This window comes from Oncorhynchus keta, chromosome 22 (assembly GCF_023373465.1).
Source record: "Oncorhynchus keta strain PuntledgeMale-10-30-2019 chromosome 22, Oket_V2, whole genome shotgun sequence".
In the NCBI taxonomy this organism is placed as follows: Eukaryota; Metazoa; Chordata; class Actinopteri; order Salmoniformes; family Salmonidae; genus Oncorhynchus; species Oncorhynchus keta.
In genome coordinates, this window is record NC_068442.1 from 22,492,945 (window position 1) to 22,513,760 (window position 20,816).

Here is a 20,816-nt window from a genome sequence, read left to right on the forward strand (position 1 = left end):
TTATCAGTAGGACCCGTGGTTATTGGTATAAAATGTTTATTGGCAGAACCCTTCATAGAGGGTTCTAGGTAGAACCATATTCAACCGTTCTTTAGGGTTCTATCTAAAGGGTTCAACCCAGCACCAAAAAGGGTTCACCTATGGGACAAACGTATGTACCCTGTATGGTTCTACTTAGAACTGTTTTTCTAAGAGTATACAAGAACTTTTCAAAACCAAAAACACCTTGGGATTTATACTGTTACATACAGTCTGTCCAATCAGCCCAATACTGGCAAACCAACCTCTCCTGTTCATCAGCTTTATCTCCCATGGAAAACACACACATACACAAACACAAACACGTACACAAGCAGTTCTCCTTGTTCAGCATCTACGACCAGCTGGGACTGGATCATACTGACATGCTTTGAAGAGGAATAGATCATTCTGGCCCAAGCATTAAGGCCAGCTAGTGTGTGTAATCAGTGTGTGTGTGTGTGTGTGTGTGTGTGTACAGCTGCTGTTACTATATCAGGACTGGACCAACTGAGCTAAACAAAGTTTACTGCTGTAAAAAAAAAAAAAAACTTACTGTGCATTTTTCATTTCTCTCTCATTCTCTCTCTCTCTCCCCCATACTCATCCATGAGAAATTATAAGACAATAGTTTATTTACAGAACTTTCAGACTCTACCAAAATAAATCTACCTACAAAAAGAGAAACATTCACTGTACAAAAATATGATTCTTTGTTCATTCTAGACATAATATGTGATTATCATAGTAGCAGTAGAATATGTCCTATCTAAGCTTAACTAGAGCATGCAGTTTCACCTGTACATGTTATAGAAGTATTTACAGTCATTCAACTTGAATGCATCTGATTAAGACACAAAACACTGAGCTCTGGGCACATCTCATTCGGCTAAAATAGAGTTATGGCTCGAAGGGATGCAGCTAATGTCAAGGCCATGTCACACTCTGGGGATTATACCTCAGACTTTGAACAAACCTACACCCCCCCCACCGAAAGCCAGCTTAGTTAGTTAATGTTTGCTAGCTTGCAAGGGCGGTAGTTCAAATGGTCAAAAAAGTTGTTTGTAGCAAGTGTAGCATTTTTCAGTTTGACAACTAAGGCAAAGTGATTGCAGTGATGTTCCCCTTAAATGTACAACTACATCGTTGACGTGTACTACGATCAAAACACAAAGATTCTAAACACTCTCCAGAGTCCCAAATTCGGCAGACAAGGTCTAAACTTTCGCTGGAATTTAAAATAACTTTTGACATTAGCTGCAGCCCTTCTTAAATAAGGTTACTTTGATACGTCAGTAAAGGCACTGAGACAATATTGAGACACAGCCATAGGGATCATGGGTAGTGTAGTTTGAGAAGCCAGGCCTACGTGAGCCCTATGAGTGTTTGACTGGTATGAAAGAAGATTATACCTCTGTAAGAAGAGTCTATCGTGGTCCATATTATCAACTGCAGGATCCCAGTTCCCATGTCGTTATAACTGTCCCTCAACTAAACATGATCATCTTCCCTATTGTCCCCTCTTACACCTATAAACATTGATGGTCTCCCCTAATATTTTGACTGATTACACTTTTGGCTACTGCTGTTTCAGTAGCAACTCCTCCTCTTTGTTACCCTCACCACTTCATCCACTCCTCCACTGCCCTACCCTCTCGCCATCCTTCTCTTTATCCCTCTCTGCACCCCTTTCTCCATGGTGTCGTCTGTTCCTGCTCTTCTTCAGCTCCTGGATGTGTTTCCATTTTCCTGCCCCTTGCCCTCTCCCCCCTCTCCTATTGGTCGGCCTCTTTTCCAGCCACAGCGAATCACAGTAGTCCTCCAGCGAGCCAATGGGAGAACTCATCACACGCAGATAATCCTTATAGCGCTGACGAGACTCAGTCCCAGGGCGAACTTCGACGCTGGGGTCCTCGCTGGGCTTGGTCCGCCCATCCAGATGCCCGTAAGGAATGAGACGAAGTGTAAGGTGGAGCAAAGTGTGTGTGAAGTGAGTGTGTTCCTGTGCCACACACACATACACGCCAGCGTCGGCAGGATGGAGAGAGCGGATGAGAAAACCACGGTCTGTAAGGACCACTCTGTCATCTGGCCTCACCTAGGAGAGGGGGTGAGATGAGAGAGTACACTTGCTATAAGCAGTCATATACTGTAGTACTCTATAAAGACAATAATAGGAATGAAACATTAGACAGACTTTTAGCCTAACAACCAAGAAAACACAGGGAGACACGCAGAACAACATTGATAATGAAAAATTAGACAGACTTTTAGCCTAACAACCAAGAAAACACAGGGAGATACGCAGAACAACATTGATAATGAAACATTAGACAGACTTTTAGCCTAACAACCAAGAAAACACAGGGAGATACGCAGAACAACATTGATAATGAAACATTAGACAGACTTTTAGCCTAACAACCAAGAAAACACAGGGAGATACGCAGAACAACATTGATAATGAAACATTAGACAGACTTTTAGCCTAACAACCAAGAAAACACAGGGAGACACGCAGAACAACATTGATAGTGAAACATTAGACAGACTTTTAGCCTAACAACCAAGAAAACACAGGGAGACACGCAGAACAACATTGATAATGAAACATGTGGAATGTGTGATACGGGCATCAGGTAGCCTAATGGTTAGGAGAGTTGGACCAGTAACAGAAAGGTCACTGGTTCAAATCCCTGAGTTGACTAGGTGAAAAATCTGCTGATGTGCCCTTGAGCAAGCCACCTAACCCTAATTGATCCAAGGTCGTCGTTAACAATGGTGGATCCCTGGCTCTGACCCCACTCTCAGAAGGAGTGGGATATGCAAAGAAAATAAAATCCAATTCACGTGTACGTGTGAAATAGGACAAATGTGAGCACCTAATTATCGTATCTTATATCTGGATGACCGAACACTCAGGTCTAACAGGGAAAACCAGACCCATCAACACCAGACTGTAACCCTTCAACAACATGTCACACACCAATGCCTCACTCACCCACACAGCTAATTTGCACTCAAGGTGTGTTAAGCATGGCAATGGCCCTTGAAACAGGATGCACATTAAAGGATTGGGTGCGGTGTTTGTCGACTGATGGGGTCAGAGTTGTGTGTGTCACGGTCAGTGGTGCTAGTGTAGCAGCGTGATAATCGTCTTCCCTCCATGCCCACAAACATCCCCTGTGATTCATCAGGTGACACGGCCTAAAACAACACAGCTGGGCTCTGTGTGTGTGTGAGAGAGAGAGGGAGTAAGCGGGAACGTTTCAAAGCATACCTCCCCCCTGCCAGCGGTGAAGAGGAAGAGATCATTCTGGCCAGCTAGTGTGTGTGATCTGTGTGTTCGTGTTGATGTCGATGATGTGTAGCTGAGCCAGAGGCAGCAGACCGTACAGCTGGGATATGATTGGAGTCTGGACATGGTGGCCCATATAGAGAGGTTCTAGAGTTTAGCACTGTGCTATTATAGGTATATACTTTACAGGTGGAATCTGACTGTAGTTTGTAGAGAGTCGTGTGGAATGTACTGTACTGTATGTTTCACACGATTCTGCATTTATTCTGAGTATGTTTTGTTTGAATCAACCGTTTGGAGACACCAGCTCTTTGGTTTTATAGCTGAGTTTTACAAGGGGATGTGTTCAGCGGATATGGGGGACATGAAACACAGTGAATTAACAGATACTGATATGCAGGTGTTCGGACCAGCTGGTCCAAGGTACTTCCTGTCACAGACAGTCTGGATTGGAAATTACGGAAAGAGAAGAAGAAGAGAGATAGAGATAGGTGGGGTGTGTTTAAGAAACTGAAGAAACGGAGGGTTGAAGATTTGAAAAGGGAGGAAGCGATTGAGGAGATGTAGAGGACATACGGAATGAGTTGGAGGACAGAAAGAAGGAATGGAAAAGAGAGAGAAAGTGTGATGGGAGGAAAGGAAAGGCTGGAGAGTGAAATGTTGAAATAAAACAGACAACAGACAAGTCCAGCTGTAAGACCACACACACACACACACACACAAAATACAGTATCAGGGATCTAAAGTGCGACCAATTTGGATAGGCAGCAAAATATTTTGCTGTGCGACCAAGAGCTTCAGTTTTGGAGCACTGCGCGACTAGGAAAACACTATAATAGTTTTAATGATAAGGTATTGCTGTACCATTGTTTTTGAGTACCCTAGAGAGAAAAGCAAGTGCAGATCCGATAGCGTCATGGTTGCACCACAACTGCAGCAGAAATGGCTTGTAGCCCAACCAGGTGAAAAGATCTGACCCATATTACTGGTGCAACATTTTATTTTTCTATAGCAGATTGTAATAAACGTATTTTAGGGTGTTTTCACACTTGGTCCCTTTTTAAGCCAATTTTTGTGAACTCAGTGCGGTTCGCTTACTTTTTTGTGCAGTGTGAACACTCCACAGGAACTCAGACCCTTCAAAAGAGCCCCAAAAGCTGACTGAACTGAGACCATCTCGAGCGTTGGTCTGAGTTCCTTTCACTTGAATTCCGTGGTCTGGTTCCCTCTTTTTAAGGCAGTTGTCATTATTCCCCAAACCCCACGCTCGACTACTGCAACAATGTTTCCCCTGCAATAAAGCCTCACATTAGTGCCACAAAAGAGAGAAGATGATGATGTTTGCGGAAAAAAACATGCTGCTTTTGGATATTGATTAGCGATTGTCAAGGATGCACAGAAATTCCAAAATGTGTGTGGAGTTTTAGGTTCAGAATATTTACAAGATGTGATCTATAGGCTAATCGAGGTTCATACGCTGTTTATTCAATAGTGGGGTTTGAATAGTATGAGAAGACAACAACATATTTGGTGAGAATCACAACATAGGGGACAAAATCAATTCTAGCTTTTAAAGTGGCAGAAGCCTACATTGGATGTACAATGTTCAATGACAGCATTATTTCATCTGCAGTTATTCTTCTGCTATTTAATCTGTTAGCGATAATATTGATATGTTAATAGAATCTTCTGATTGCATTTAGTTAAAACATTATAATTGTAATCTATTAGCTTCCAAAATGTAAGTAGGAAACACATTCTGATGGAAAGGGTTGTCCTGCACTTTGTAAAAACCCAGAGTGCATTGAGTGAATGTTGGAAAATGTTATTGGTTCCTTTGTAAACAAAGCCATGTGAATGCAAAGAGGACTCGAACCACAAAGTAAGTGAAGTGAACTGGCAAAAGAGCTTAGTCCTCAGTAAAAGGCAAGGGCAGTGTGAAAACAAAGATAACTGAGTTACTTCGCTTTTCTCAATCCCAGAGTTCACTTTATAGAGGACTGAGATCGGGGATTTTAAACAGGACTACAGTACTACAGACTACAGGACATCAAGGCAAAGGGTGGCTACTTTGAAGATTCTCAAATATATCATATATTTAGATTTGTTTAACACTCTTTTGGTTACTACATGATTCCATATTTGTTATTTCATAGTTTTGATGTCTTCACTATTATTCTACAATGTAGAAAATAGTAAAAATAAAGAAAAACTCTGGATTGAGTAGGTGTGTCCAAACCTTTGACAGGTACTGTGAAAACACCCACATTCATAAAACATGTTGTGGGCCGTTCTAAAACTACTTTGTTTTGTTGACATTGAGTGTAGGGTTATTTTCCTGACACCACACCCCGAGGGCCCTCACCTCCTCCCTGTAGGCCGTCTCGTTGTTGTTGGTAATCAAGCCTACCACTGTAGTGTCGTCTGCAAACTTGATGATTGAGTTGGAGGCGTGCATGGCCACGCAGTCGTGGGTGACCAGGGAGTACAGGAGAGGGCTCAGAATGCACCCTTGTGGGGCCTCAGTGTTGAGGATCAGCGGGATGGAGATGTTGTTACCTACCCTCACGTCCAGTACCCAGTTGATCAGGGCGATGACGAGTTTGGGGGGGTGCTATGGTGTTAAATGCTGATCTGTGGTCAATGAACAGCATTCTCACATAGGTAGTTCTCTTGTCCAGATGGGTTAGGGCAGTGTGGTTGTGATTGCATCGTCTGTGGACCTATTGGGGCGGTAAGCAAATTGGAGTGGGTCTAGGGTGTCAGGTAGGGTGGAGGTGATATGGACCTTGACTAGTCTCTTAAAGCACTTCATGAGTGCTACAGGGCGGTAGTCGTTTAGCTCAGTTACCTTAGCTTTCTTGGGAACAGGAACAATGGTGGCCCTCTTGAGGCATGTGGGAACAGCATACTGGGATAAGGATTGATTGAATATGTCCGTAAACACACCAGCCAGCTAGTGCGGTCGACATTTGATTGTGAGAAATTCTAAATCAGGTGAACAGAAGGTCTTAAGTTCCTTACCAGAAAGATGCTTGTTTCTGTCGGCGCGATGCGTGAAGAAACCAGCTGGCTGTACCGACTCGGATAGCGTGTCTCGAGTGAGCCATGTTTCCGTGAAGCAAAGAACGTTACAGTCTATTATGTCTCTCTGGAATGCTACCCATGCTCAGATTTCATCTACCTTGTTGTCGATAGACTGGACATTGGCGAGTAGTATACTCGGGAGCCGTGTGCGATGCGCCCGTCTCCGGAGCCTGACCAGAAGATCGCTTCGTCTGCCCCTTTTAGGGCTTCTTTGTTTTGGTTCGCCGGCTGGGATCCGATCCATTGTCCTGGGTGGTGGGCAAAACAGAGGATCCGCTTCGGGAAAGTAGTATTCCTGGTAGTAATGATGGTGAGTTGACGTTGCTCTTATATCCAATAGTTCCTCCCGACTGTATGTAATAAAACCTAAGATTACCTGGGGTACCAATGTAAGAAAAAAGACGGAAAAAAACAAAATACTGTATAGTTTCCTAGGAACACGAAGCGAGGCGGCCATCTCTGTCGGCAACCTCCTTCCCATTGTGTTGCTAACCCACAAACACATGGCCCTGCCTGGGGAGGACAGGGTTATGGTTTCCCCACATAAACACATGCATATGCACACTCACACACTCAGAATCATACACACTCACATCACACATGGCCAATAAAGAAAGCAGGGAAGGTCTGGGGTAAAAGGTTGAGGTGACAGGGAAGACGGAACATGAGGAGAAGTAAAACAAGGGGAGAAGAGAGGATGGAGGAGGAAGGTGAGGGGAGAGGGGTGATGAGAAGAGAATGATAGGGGAGGTAGAAGGGACACGGTGTAATAACTGAAGGTGTTGATTAGGCCAGTCTCTGTCATCTGGTTAAGGGGATGAGTGTCAACTTCAATGAGTTGCTCTGCTCCCCTTTCCTTACCAAAACAACCCCACCCTCTCCATGTCCCTCTCTCGATTCCTCACCTCCCAGACCCACTACTCTAACACAAACACATGTATCTCGCCATGTCTCTCTTTCTTTGTCTCTCTCTCTCTTTTCTTCACGCCTCCTCAAATACATCCTCTTCCATGTAAAACACAAATAAAACCCTTTCCTCTATCTCCATCTCTCTTTCTGTTTCTTGCTCTCTCTCGCTCTTCCAGTGTCTGGTCTCAGTCAATCACCACCTGTCTAACAGAGAAAGGGTTCCGGAAGGTTCTATTTCCTCATAACGATCCGTGAGTTCAGGGAGAGAAGAGAAGAGATGAGGTGGCAGGAGGAAGAGGAGAAGAGCATGAGAAAGAGAGAGAGAAAATATGGATATTTGTATGGGCTGTGTTTCTGCACAGCTATCATTATCACTCCTCTCCATCTTGAAGTTACTAGTGTTTGACCCTTTGTCATCGGCTCTCTGCTCTACAGGGGAGAGGGTTGACAGTTGAATGTGTAGGTTTTAGACAAGGCTACTCATCGAACATCAAACAAGGAGAAGACCTGATGCATATACTGTTACATACGACACAGTGGTGGAAAAAGTACCCAATTGTCATACTCAAGTAAAAGTAAAGATACACTCATAGAAAATGACTCAAGTAAAAGTGAAAGTCACCCAGTAAAATACTACTTGATGAGTAAAAGTCTAAAAGTATTCCGTTTAAAATATACTTAAGTATCAAAAGTAGATGTAATTGCAAAAATATACATAAGTGCCAAACGGCACAAATTTATTGTTTTTTAAATTATTTACAGATAGTCGAGGGCACACTCCAACACTCAGACATAGTTTACAAATGAAGCATTTGTGTTTAGTGAATCTGCCAGATCAGAGGCGGTAGGGATGACCAGGGATGTTGTTTTGATAAGTGTGTTAATTGGAACTGTCCTGGAGGTTAAGCATTGACGAGATTGACGAAATGTAACGAGTACTTTTGGGTGTCAGGGAAAATGTGTGGAGTAAAAAGTACATTCTTTTCTTTAGGAATGTAGTGGGAGCAAAAATAAAAGTTGTAAAAAAAATATGAATAGTAAAGTACAGATACCCCAAAAAACAACTTAAGTAGTACTTTGAAGTACTTTACACCACTGATACTACAAAAAGGTTCTCAGTTGAACCATACAGGGTTCATCAGTTTGTCCCTCCAGGGTAACCCTTTCCGGTGCTGGGTAGAACCCTTTAAATAGAACCCTCTATGTAGTGTTCTTCAAAGAACCTCCTGTATATGGTTCTACCTAGAACCCTCTATGAAGGGTTCTGCCTAAAACCCTCTATGAAGGGTTCTATCAAGAACCCTATGATTGTTGGGGGGTTCTTCCTAGAACCAGCCTTATTAAGCTTTAAAATGTAATTATTACCTACAGTGCATTGGGAAAGTATTCAGACCTTGACTTTTTCCATGTTTTGTTACGTTACAGCCTTATTCTAAAATGTGTTAAATTACTTTATTTCCTCATCAAGCAAAAACAGGTTTTTATACATGTATGCTAATTTATAATATAATTTGGCAGCGATTTTATAATTTGGCAGTGATTACAGATGAATTTACCACAGGTGGACTGCAATCAAGTTGCAAACACACCTCAAGGATGATAAATGGAAACAGGTTGTACTTGAGCTTGTATTTTAATACATTTTAGAATAAGGGTGTAGCATAACAAAATGTGGAAAAGGTTAATGGGTCTGAATAATTTCCAAATGCACTTTCTATAAGGCCTTTCTTCTAGTGCCTAGTTATAACCTGACACAGGGTTGTTAGGAATCTCCTGGTTTACAGGCCGCATCTGTCCTGTAAGTCACATTATGGTGGTTCGCAAAGTGATCTGTATTTCATATTGGTTAAGCCTAGGGCTCGATACTGCCCCCGTTGGAGAAAGTGCGTGCCCATAGTAAACTGAAAATATTTTTTCCCAAAATTGCTAATATATGCATATAAAAATTATTATTGAATAGAAAACACTCTAAAGTTTCTAAAACCGTTTAAATTATGTCTGTATGTAAAGCAGAACTCTCAGGGCAGCCTTTCTCCCAAACTCTCTCTTGTGAAGAGAAAAGTTGGGTCAACTTTGACGTCATCGCCCCCACCCTTCCCAGGCAGCTACCGATCCAGGAACAGTCTCTATCTCTTCAGCGCGATGCCTGCTTTCAAATGGCACGTTCATTGTGAGAATCCCACGAGCCCTCGACGTTTGGCGGGCGAAATTGCTCGTGTCCCTCTGAAAAACAGGCACTCTATTGCGCGCGGCCGATTTGGAGTACGTTCTTTTCCATGATCCAGCATTTGAAGCCGGTTTGTCTGTTCGCGCTGATCTTTGTTCTACATGCTAAAAACATCATAAAGCTCGATTTCTCACATCGTTTGACCAGTTTAGTCGACATATAATATGTAAATTGGAAGTTTTGATGCGCAAGAGTGCTGGACCAGAAGTAATTTTGGATGCATTTCAGCCGAAGCTGTTAACATATGCTAATACAGAGACACACAACGTGAAACCAAAAGTATGACTCCTTCTACGTCTTCTGATCGAAGAACATCAAAGGTAAGGGAATATTTATGTGGTTATTTTGGTTTTCTGTGGACTCCAAACGTAGAGGAGACATACTGCCAATATCTGAGCGCCGACTCATAGTATAGCCCAGTGAACGATGTCTGTAACGTTAAAAATAAATGTAATACAGCGGTTGCATTAAGAAGAAGTGTATCTTTGTAAATATATGTAGAACATGTATATTTAGTCATGTTTATTGCTTGTTATCTGACGTTATCTGTCGGAGCTATCATCATTTCTCCGGACATTTGAGTAGCATTTTTGAAATGTCGTCATTGTAAACAGAGATTTATGGATATAAATGGCATATTATTGAAAAAAAAAAATGTACTGTGTAACATGTAATATTACTGTCATCTGATGAAGATTTTCAAAAGGTTAGTGAATTTTTTTTTTTTTATCCTATTTTTAAATTTTATTTTTTCTGGGACAAAATGGCCGCCACTTGTCTTTTGTTTCGGTGGTGATCTAATATAAATATGTGCTATGTTTTCGCCGTAAAACATTTTAGAAATCTGACTTGCTGGGTAGATGAACAAGGTGTTTATCTTTCATTTGAGCTATTGGACTTGTTAATGTGTGGAGGTTAAATATTTCTAAGAATATTTTTTTGCATTGTGCGTTATGGTAATGAGCTTGAGCCGTAGTCACGTTCCCGGGATGGGGAGTTCTAAGAGGTTATTAAAGTTCGAGGTAGGATAGCCAACAAGTGGCATTGTTAATCACCCACAACCAGCATACTGCCAGGCTAGGGAAGACTGACTACTGATACTGCCTCGATCATCTAAACTGGAACAACCATCTCAGTGAGGGGTGCAGTAAATCTAATAACTAACAGATTGGATTCGTTTAGAAAACGGAATGTTATTTATCTTTGTGTAGCATAAAATGTATCAACCAATTAATGTAAAAACACAGATATTACAGTAAAACAAAAAATTCTGAAAAGTTCCCTGCAATAGAGCATGCTGGGAAATATTATATATGGTTCTATGTAGAACCCTTGTCTTTCAATTAATAATTCTTGCTTTCCTAAGAATCATTCTTGCCTTCTAAAGAATCATCAAAGAACCCTTTCTTCCAAAACCGGTTCTTATGATGTTAAAGGATCAAGTTAGAACCCTTTGCCTTACAAAGACCCCGGTTCTTGGTAGAATCATATCCTTCCACAAAGAACCCTTTTGTAACCCTTTGTTCTAAGAGTGTACCCTTCTCCTGACCTCTTCCTCTCATCCTCCTCTTTCTCCTCCTTCTCTTCCTACAGTAATTCTGGCAGTTCAAAGTCAACCAATCATACTGCTAGAGTTAGAAACAAGCTCCGCTTCCGGTCTGAATGCAACAATGATCTCAGTGCACTCTGGTACACACGCTTCAAATATTTTTTGTATTTATATTTTGATGTGTGTATTTTCTGTCATTCATAGATCTCTTAGCAGACTAAGTGCAAAATCCTAGTAGGGACCCACAGCAGAGGTGTCATAAAACCTAGCGGTCAAACAGGGCAACGGTTCCAATTGTTTCTCCACCATTAATTCTCTCCATAGGGTATTTTAGGAACTTTTAAAATAAGTGCTGTGTTTCTTGTAGGCTCAGCCTGGCATGACATTTTGATAACCATGTATATCTCTCTCGGATGGGTTGCCCTTTATCAATATATTCAGCTCTATTTACTCTCAGATTCTAAAATGCTAATTAGAATCAAAGTAGACATCACATAAAACTACAAATCCCTGCAAGTTCCAGCACGTCATCTCTCACTGACACCTTTGCTAACAGGTATTGTCAATTTAAAACATGCACAAGACAGTTGACAGAATTGTCCATTTAAAGAAATGTTGCCAATTTATTTATTACTACATTTAACTAACATTAGATAGTTAATCCAAAGATTCTTACCTTTGTCTCGATTCAACAGTCTCGTCAGGGTAAGCCTACACGAAAACAAAGCCCTTATTTTAAGTGTTTCTAAAAATCCCCTATGGGAAAAATTAATGGTGGAAAAATAAGCGATTGGAACCATTTCCCTGTTTGACCAGTAGGTTTTATGGGTATTTATTACGTTTGCAATTGCAACAAATAATCTGCTCAGACCCCAACCAAGAAACATCAAAAGTCGTGCTATAAATTCACAGACAACACAAAGATTCCTTGATGTCCTTCCAGATTCCCTCTGTCTACCCAAGGACGCCACAGGACAAAAATCAGTTAACCTCCTAACTGAGGAACTCAATTTAACCTTGCGCAATACACTAGATGCAGTTGCACCCCTAAAAACTAAAAACATTTCTCATAAGAAACTAGCTCCCTGGTACACAGAAAATACCCGAGCTCTGAAGCAAGCTTCCAGAAAATTGGAACGGCAATGGCTCCACAACAAACTGGAAGTCTTCCGACTAGCTTGGAAAGACGGTACCGTGCAGTACCGAAGAGCCCTTACTGCTGCTCGATCATCCTATTTTTCTAACTTAATTGAGGAAAATAAGAACAATCCGAAATTCCTTTTTGATACTGTTGCAAAGCTAACTAAAAAGCAGCATTCCCCAAGAGAGGATGGCTTTCACTTTAGCACTGATAAATTCATGAACTTCTTTGAGGAAAAGATTATGATTATTAGAAAGCAAATTACGGACTCCTCTTTAAATCTGCGTATTCCTTCAAAGCTCAGTTGTCCTAAGTCTGCACAACTCTGCCAGGACCTAGGATCAAGAGAGACGCTCAAGTGTTTTAGTACTATATCTCTTGACACAATGATGAAAATAATCATGGCCTCTAAACCTTCAAGCTGCATACTGGACCCTATTCCAACTAAACTACTGAAAGAGCTGCTTCCTGTGCTTGGCCCTCCTATGTTGAACATAATAAACGGCTCTCTATCCACCGGATGTGTACCAAACTCACTAAAAGTGGCAGTAATAAAGCCTCTCTTGAAAAAGCCAAACCTTGACCCAGAAAATATAAAAAACTATCAGCCTATATCAAATCTTCCATTCCTCTCAATCTTTAGAAAAGGCTGTTGCGCAGCAACTCACTTCCTTCCTGAAGACAAACAATGTACACGAAATGCTTCAGTCTGGTTTTAGACCCCATCAAAGCACTGAGACTGAACTTATGAAGGTGGTAAATTACATTTGAATGGCATCGGACCGAGGCTCTGCATCTGTCCTCGTGCTCCTAGACCTTAGTGCTGCTTTTGATACCATCGATCACCACATTCTTTTGGAGAGATTGGAAACTCAAATTGGTCTACACGGACAAGTTCTGGCCTGGTTTAGATCTTATCTGTTGGAAAGATATCAGTTTGTCTCTGAATGGTTTGTCCTCTGACAAATCAACTGTAAATTTCGGTGTTCCTCAAGGTTCCGTTTTAGGACTACTGTTGTTTTAACTACATATTTTACCTCTTGGGGATGTTATTCGAAAACATAATGTTAACTTTCACTGCTATGCGGATGACACACAGCTGTACATTACAATGAAACATGGTGAAGCCCCAAAATTGCCCTTGCTTGAAGCATGTGTTTCAGACATAAGGAAGTGGATGGCTGCAAACGTTCTACTTTTAAATTCGGACAAAACAGAGATGCTTGTTCTAGGTCCCAAGAAACAAAGAGATCTTCTGTTGAATCTGACAATTAATCTTAATGGTTGTACAGTCGTCTCAAATAAAATTGTGAAGGACCTTGGCGTTACTCTGGACCCTGATCTCTCTTTTGAAGAACATATCAAGACCATTTCAAGGACAGCTTTATTCCATCTACGTAACATTGCAAAAATCAGAAACTTTCTGTCTAAAAATGATGCCGAAAAATTAATCCATGCTTTTGTCACTTCTAGGTTAGACTACTGCAATGCTCTACTTTCCAGCTACCCGGATAAAGCACTAAATAACCTTCAGTTAGTGCTAAATACGGCTGCTAGAACCAAAAAATGTGATCATATTACTCCAGTGCTAGCCTCCCTACACTGGATTCCTGTCAAAGTAAGGGCTGATTTCAAGGTTTTACTGCTAACCAACAAAGCATTACATGGGCTTGCTCCTACCTATCTCTCTGATTTGGTCCTGCTGTACATACCTACACTTACGCTATGGTCACAAGATGCAGGCCTCCTAATTGTCCCTAGAATTTCTAAGCAAACAGCTGGAGGCAGGGCTTTCTCCTATAGAGCTCCATTTTTATGGAACGGTCTGCCTACCCATGTCAGAGACGCAAACTCGGTCTCAACCTTTAAGTCTTTACTGAAGACTCATCTCTTCAGTGGGTCATATGATTGAGTGTAGTCTGGCCCAGGAGTGGGAAGGTGAACGGAAAGGCTCTGGTGCAACGAACCGCCCTTGCTGTCTCTGCCTGGCCGATTCCCCTCTTTCCTCTGGGATTCTCTGCCTCTAACCCTATTACAGGGGCTGAGTTACTGGCTTACTGGGGCTCTCTCATGCCGTCCCTGGAAGGGGTGCGTCACCTGAGTGGGTTGATTCACTGATGTGGTCATCCTGTCTGGGTTGGTGCCCCCCCTTGGGTTGTGCCATGGAGGAGATCTTTGTGGGCTATACTCAGCTTTGTCTCAGGATGGTAGGTTGGTGGTTGAAGATATCCCTCTAGTGGTGTGGGGGCTGTGCTTTGGCAAAGTGGGTGGGGTTATATCCTTCCTGTTTGGCCCTGTCCGGGGGTGTCCTCGGATGGGGCCACAGTGTCTCCTGACCCCTCCTGTCTCAGACTCCAGTATTTATGCTGCAGTAGTTTATGTGTCGGGGGGCTAGGGTCAGTTTGTTATATCTGGAGTACTTCTCCTGTCCTATTCGGTGTCCTGTGTGAATCTAAGTGTGCGTTCTCTAATTCTCTCCTTCTCTCTTTCATTCTCTCTCTCGGAGGACCTGAGCCCTAGGACCATGCCCCAGGACTACCTGACATGATGACTCCTTGCTGTCCCCAGTCCACCTGGCCGTGCTACTGCTCCAGTTTCAACTGTTCTGCCTTATTATTATTTGACCATGCTGGTCATTTATGAACATTTGTACATCTTGGCCATGTTCTGTTATAATCTCCACCCGGCACAGCCAGAAGAGGACTGGCCACCCCACATAGCCTGGTTCGTCTCTAGGTTTCTTCCTAGGTTTTGGCCGTTCTTGGGAGTTTTTCCTAGCCACTGTGCTTCTACACCTGCATTGCTTGCTGTTTGGAGTTTTAGGCTGGGTTTCTGTACAGCACTTTGAGATATCAGCTGATGTACGAAGGGCTATATAAATACATTTGATTTGATTTGATTCTTATAAATCATACTGTGGTACTCTATTGCTGCTGTAAGTCACTCTGGATAAGAGGGTCTGCTAATTGGCTAAAATATGAACATGGCATAAGTCAGGGCAAAATGTGTAGAATTGCAGAAAATTTGCTTAAAATCATTTATCTCCACCCTATGGCAGAATGTCGGAAATTGCATGACATGAGTTATAAAATTGTAATTTTTTTCTCTCTGCAAATGATTATTATTTTTATTGCAAAGATTGCTGATCTAGAACATGGAAGCACCCCTCCAGGTTGTTTTGGTTGGTTGTGTTGTTTTGCTGTCATGTAAGGGCACATGATGTAACACTTAAAGCAGTTAAAATGTCTGTTTTTCAGCCATGGGAATTGATGACTTACAACAAACCTCTGTAGCACTGCCAGTACTGTAAACCTCTGATAACACAAGATTGACTTCTTTCCTGACCTGACCCCTCTCCACAAGCTGTGTGTGTGCTCAGAGAGGCAAACGGGTGAGGACCCAAAAAAGGCGAGAAAAACATTTCCGCACAGAAGCACGGTGTGTAGTGCAAGAAAAAAAATGTGTCTATTTTCAGAGAATAAGAACATAACACTCATTTGATTAATCTCAATACTCCTAACTTTCCAAACCACAATACACAGATAAAAGACCACTTTCCACATCAGGAGACCACTTTCCACATCAAGAGACCACTTTCCACATCAGGAGACCACTTTCCACATCAAGAGACCACTTTCCACATCAGGAGACCACTTTCCACATCAGGAGACCACTTTCCACATCAGGAGACCACTTTCCACATCAGGAGACCACTTTCCACATCAAGAGACCACTTTCCACATCAGGAGACCACTTTCCACATCAGGAGACCACTTTCCACATCAAGAGACCACTTTCCACATCAAGAGACCACTTTCCACATCAGGAGACCACTTTCCACATCAGGAGACCACTTTCCACATCAGGAGACCACTTTCCACATCAAGAGACCACTTTCCACATCAGGAGACCACTTTCCACATCAGGAGACCACTTTCCACATCAGGAGACCACTTTCCACATCAAGAGACCACTTTCCACATCAAGAGACCACTTTCCACATCAGGAGACCACTTTCCACATCAGGAGACCACTTTCCACATCAGGAGACCACTTTCCACATCAAGAGACCACTTTCCACATCAAGAGACCACTTTCCACATCAAGAGACCACTTTCCACATCAAGAGACCACTTTCCACATCAAGAGACTACTTTCCACATCAAGAGACCACTTTCCACATCAGGAGACCACTTGAATAAATGAAAAAGGGGGGAGTAGTTGCTTTTAATTCAATTGCACACCAACCAGAGACCATTGTGTTTCGTTAGCTGTGTTTCTGTAGGGGTTCTTGTAGTGGTGTTTAATGTGACGGGAGAGTTTGCTAAACAAATACCCACCCAATTGATACAAATCATTATGATATCATTCTGCCAGGTAGGCCTACATCGCAATCAACATTTCATTTGGAAAGTTTATTGGGAAAGCCTTTAGAAATGACTGTTTAGGCAGTCAGAAACAGACGTTATTCTTTAGAAAGTTGCAGGAAATACAAATCACTGACGCATTCTTTTCATGAATTATGAGAAAGTGCAATTTCACTACTTTTATAATAAGTACATACATTTAACCTTCGGTGCTCAGTCCAGACAGCAAATTGGCCAGTGTTGATTTTTTTGGTCCAAAATGTCTAGTGTTGTTTCAGGAGTTAAATTCACACTGTTAGTGTGAAATTAACGCTCAGTGTTGTAAAATAACCCCAGTGTTGGTGTTAATAACCAGAGTTATTGTTTTACATTGTGGAGAGTAAAACAGTCCCATCAAAACCAAACCCATCATTACCATATTTCCCAGCATGCTTTGCAGGTATTCTTTTTTGGGGAGGAGATGGATTTTAATATCTGTGTTTTTTACATGTACATTGATTGAATGATTAATCTTATGCTACACAAAGATAAATAACATATATTTTTCGAAACAAATCCAATCAGTTAGAGACAATTATTGCACCCATTATTGAAATGGTTGTTCCGGTTTAAATTGTTTAGGTCGTCTACTTAACCTGAGTGCTTATTAATGGTAGTCATTCTGAATGCAGGTAGAGGGGTGAATAAAAATTCTAAATGTTGGCTATCTTATCTCTTGCTGGATTCCAAAAGGAATTACACTTGTCAGTCAGTATCATTTGATTTGTGTCTCTGTCACTAACAAGTACAGTAATGAGTGGTAACCCTATAATTCACTCGAAAAGAAAAGGCACAATGGGAAAAATGCTAAATAGGCTTTACACCATATAGTGTTAAAACAGCCAGAATCACTCACTGTAACAGTCTTTTTGCATAACACTAATAGGAGTTAACTCTAGATTAACACTAGTGTTGAATATAATATAAATAACACTGAGGGTTAATTACACCATAGTGGTAAATTTGAGTAACACTGGCAAATGTAAAGCAGTGTTATTTTTTTAACTACGAAGTATTACATTAACACTCAAAATGTAACACTATAATCAGAGTAATTTTTACACTCTTTAGAGTAGGACCATATGTTATCTGAGGTAGCATTAAAATGAACTCTTTAAGTGTTTTGATTTGTTGCTGCAACATTTACTGTGTACACGATTCATGTGGATAGTCTATTTTGAGATCAAAATGGTGAATGTTGCAGAAAGTTTGAATCCCTGTGTGTGTGCATGCGTGTGTGAGTGCTTGTGTATGTGCTTGTGTGAGTGAGTCTCACCTCCTCTCTGTGTTCAGCTCCAGGTCTGTGTATGAACCAGCGTATGGTGGCCTGTTGTGATTTGGGGAGACACTCCAGGAAGGTTGAGTTATTCTCCACCCCAAACATTATCCTCTCCTCCACCCTGCCTCCACGCAGAGCTAAGAACACAGAAATGAATCCATGTAGTGTTAATATCGTGATTGTCTGAGCAACACGTATGCACACGCACACACGCGAGAAGGTACTGTATCAGGTCAGGGAAGCATTTAAGGCTTGTTTTATCACTTACTGTCATCTGTGTCCCAACACTGGCTGGATGGGTCTCCATGTTTAATGTCTTGTCTCCTAGCTCTCCTGTCAACCCAAAACGCATACATAAAACACACACACACACGCCACAGGGTCAGGGGTGAAAGGTCAATAAAGCTAATAAGGTCACGTCCTGCTGTCAAGGCAATATTTGGCTCCATACATACATTCTTCAGTGTGAGGCGAGTTCATAGTAGTTAGCCTACAGCAAGACCAGGGGCAACATTTTACTCTTTCTAACGCACACACAAAATGGTTCCTGTGGCGTGTGTGTATGTATGTCCTGAGTTCGTATTACAGGTAACAGGAGTTACTTCAGGCTAGGATTTAAGCTGCTCTGTCTGTCCTGATAACCCTGTTAAATATGTCTAACATACTGAACATACTGACAACAACCAGATATGGACAACACACTGAACCCAACATACTGACAGCCACATACAGATAACACACTGAATACAATAGAAAAAGAGGGATACCTAGTCAGTTATACTGAATGCCTTCAACTGAAATGTGTCTTCTGTATTTAACCCAACCCCTCTGAATCATAGAGGTGCGGGGGGCTGTCATAATCAACATCCACGTCTTTGGCGCACGGGGAACAGTGGGTTAACTGCCCACTTTCGCCCGGAATGGGCGCGAGGGAAGGAATAGGGCAAACTAGGCCATTGCTATAGTCTGACTAGGCTATTTATCCTGAATGCACACACACACACACACACACACAAAAGAAGACAACGGAGAGTAACAGTAACATTAATCATTAGCACATCAAAGAGTTTCTAATCAATGCTTCTGCCCTAAGAGAGAGCGAAAGAGATGAGTGAACACCCATGTGGCACAGAGAAACGCTGAAGAAACAAAAGCCCACCAAAACAAAAAATAGAGAAAATATCTGAACACTCTATGACAGTCCCTAGAGCCCTGAATTGGGACAAAAATAGGGCAAGGTCAGGTAGGATATAAACTTTCTCTCTTCTTCAGGTTCATTAAATCATGCTTGTGGACGTCTTCACATACCTGATCTGACAGTGAAAGATGAACATGTCAGAGTAAATGACAAATGTACCTCATTTTATGGATAACGAAGGGGTAATCTATTGATCCTGAGGCCTGCTATGGTTCAGATACCTTAGACGAAAAGAATAGCAATGTGGCACAGCTGTTGTATATGCTCCTATATACTTTATTTGTTCTACAAAATGTTATATTAATATACAGAGAATATGGGACATTTTCTACACCTGGAGAAATGTGGATGTATGTACACTGAGTGTACAAAACATTTAAGAACACCTTCTCTTTCCATAGACTAACAAGGTGAAGCCAGGTGAAAACTATGATCCCTTATTGATGTCACTTGTTAAATCCAATTCAATCAGTGTAGATGAAGGGGAGGAGACATGTTAAAGAAGGATTTTTAATCCTGGAGACAATTGAGACAGGGATTGTGTATGTCTGCCATTCAGAGGGTTAATGGGCAAGACAAAAGATTTAAAGTGGAACTGACAGCATTTAGCAACATGAAATCTTATACAAATCTGTTCATATACACCCCCAGGAAGAATATATCACTTTAAATAATTATGACAAGTGAGCACTTGGACATTTTCACATTTTCATAAATTCTTAGAATTTTTGGGAATTACATATACTATGGCATTTGTGACAATTCTATAGCAATTTAGAGTGGGAGTGGCCAAACAAAAACATCTGTCTCATGTAGGACCAGTCTCCACAGAGCTACAGTAAGCCTTTATTTGCAACACAGGCCTGCCATCATTCACTTTGAACTGGACTGTGTGTTTACATGCAGTTGCAACAGCTCGACATTAGATCATTAGAACGCATTTGCCTAAAGCCACAAAATACACCTGAATGATTTCTGCAAATATGTAAATACCACTTGGGAGTCATATTGGTCCGTTATGCACATCAACAACAAAAAGATCAACAACTAATGTGAACCATGAGCTAAAATCTAACGAAAGAGCATTAGATAAACCCATTCAAACTTTTTCAGTTCGTTTCCTATCAAAATTACACTAATAAACGATGGGGAATTGTAGCCTACTTATTCTTCTGCAGCTTATCTGCCAACAATGAATGCTTGTCCCAACCAAGCACCCAAAGCTAACTAGCTAAATTTGGCTAGCTTGCTAGCTAGCAACCTCCAGACACAGATGAGAGAACACCTTAGACTGACCATTTTACTAACCCAGCAGAGCTGGTCGGCTGTTTACATGTTATCTACAGCATTCGTGACTAACTATTACTTAACTTCTTGGTGACAGGGGGGCAGTATTGAGTAGCTTGGATGAATAAGATGCCCAGAGTAAACTGCCTGCTACTCTGTCCCAGATGCTAATATATGCATATTATTAGTAGTATTGGATGGAAACACTCTGAAGTTTCTAAAACTGTTTGAATGATGTCTGTGAGTATAACAGAATTCAGGCGAAATGGCAGGCGAAAACCTGAGACAAATCCAACCAAGTCTTGAAATCTTAGGCTTGTAAGTTTAATTTTCCAGTATGCTGTGTCTATGGGGCCATCGTTAAACATCGTTTGACATGTTTCTACAAACTGTAATGGAACTCTTTTGACTTTTCGT

The 20,816-nt window shown here is 41.5% G+C and overlaps 1 protein-coding gene across 1 annotated transcript in view; it reads right to left on the bottom strand.

The window, feature by feature from the left end:
• Positions 1-635: 635 nt before the first annotated feature.
• Positions 636-20,816, bottom strand: part of LOC118401182 (semaphorin-3D) — a 73,507-nt gene continuing 53,326 nt past the window's right edge. The window contains exons 16-18 of the mRNA XM_035798479.2: positions 18,183-18,247; positions 17,912-18,051; positions 636-2,116 (exon numbers count right to left, since the gene is read on the bottom strand). Of these exons, the coding sequence (XP_035654372.1) occupies positions 1,646-2,116; positions 17,912-18,051; positions 18,183-18,247 (676 nt within the window). The 3' untranslated portion in view covers positions 636-1,645. The remainder of the gene's footprint in view (positions 2,117-17,911; positions 18,052-18,182; positions 18,248-20,816) is intronic.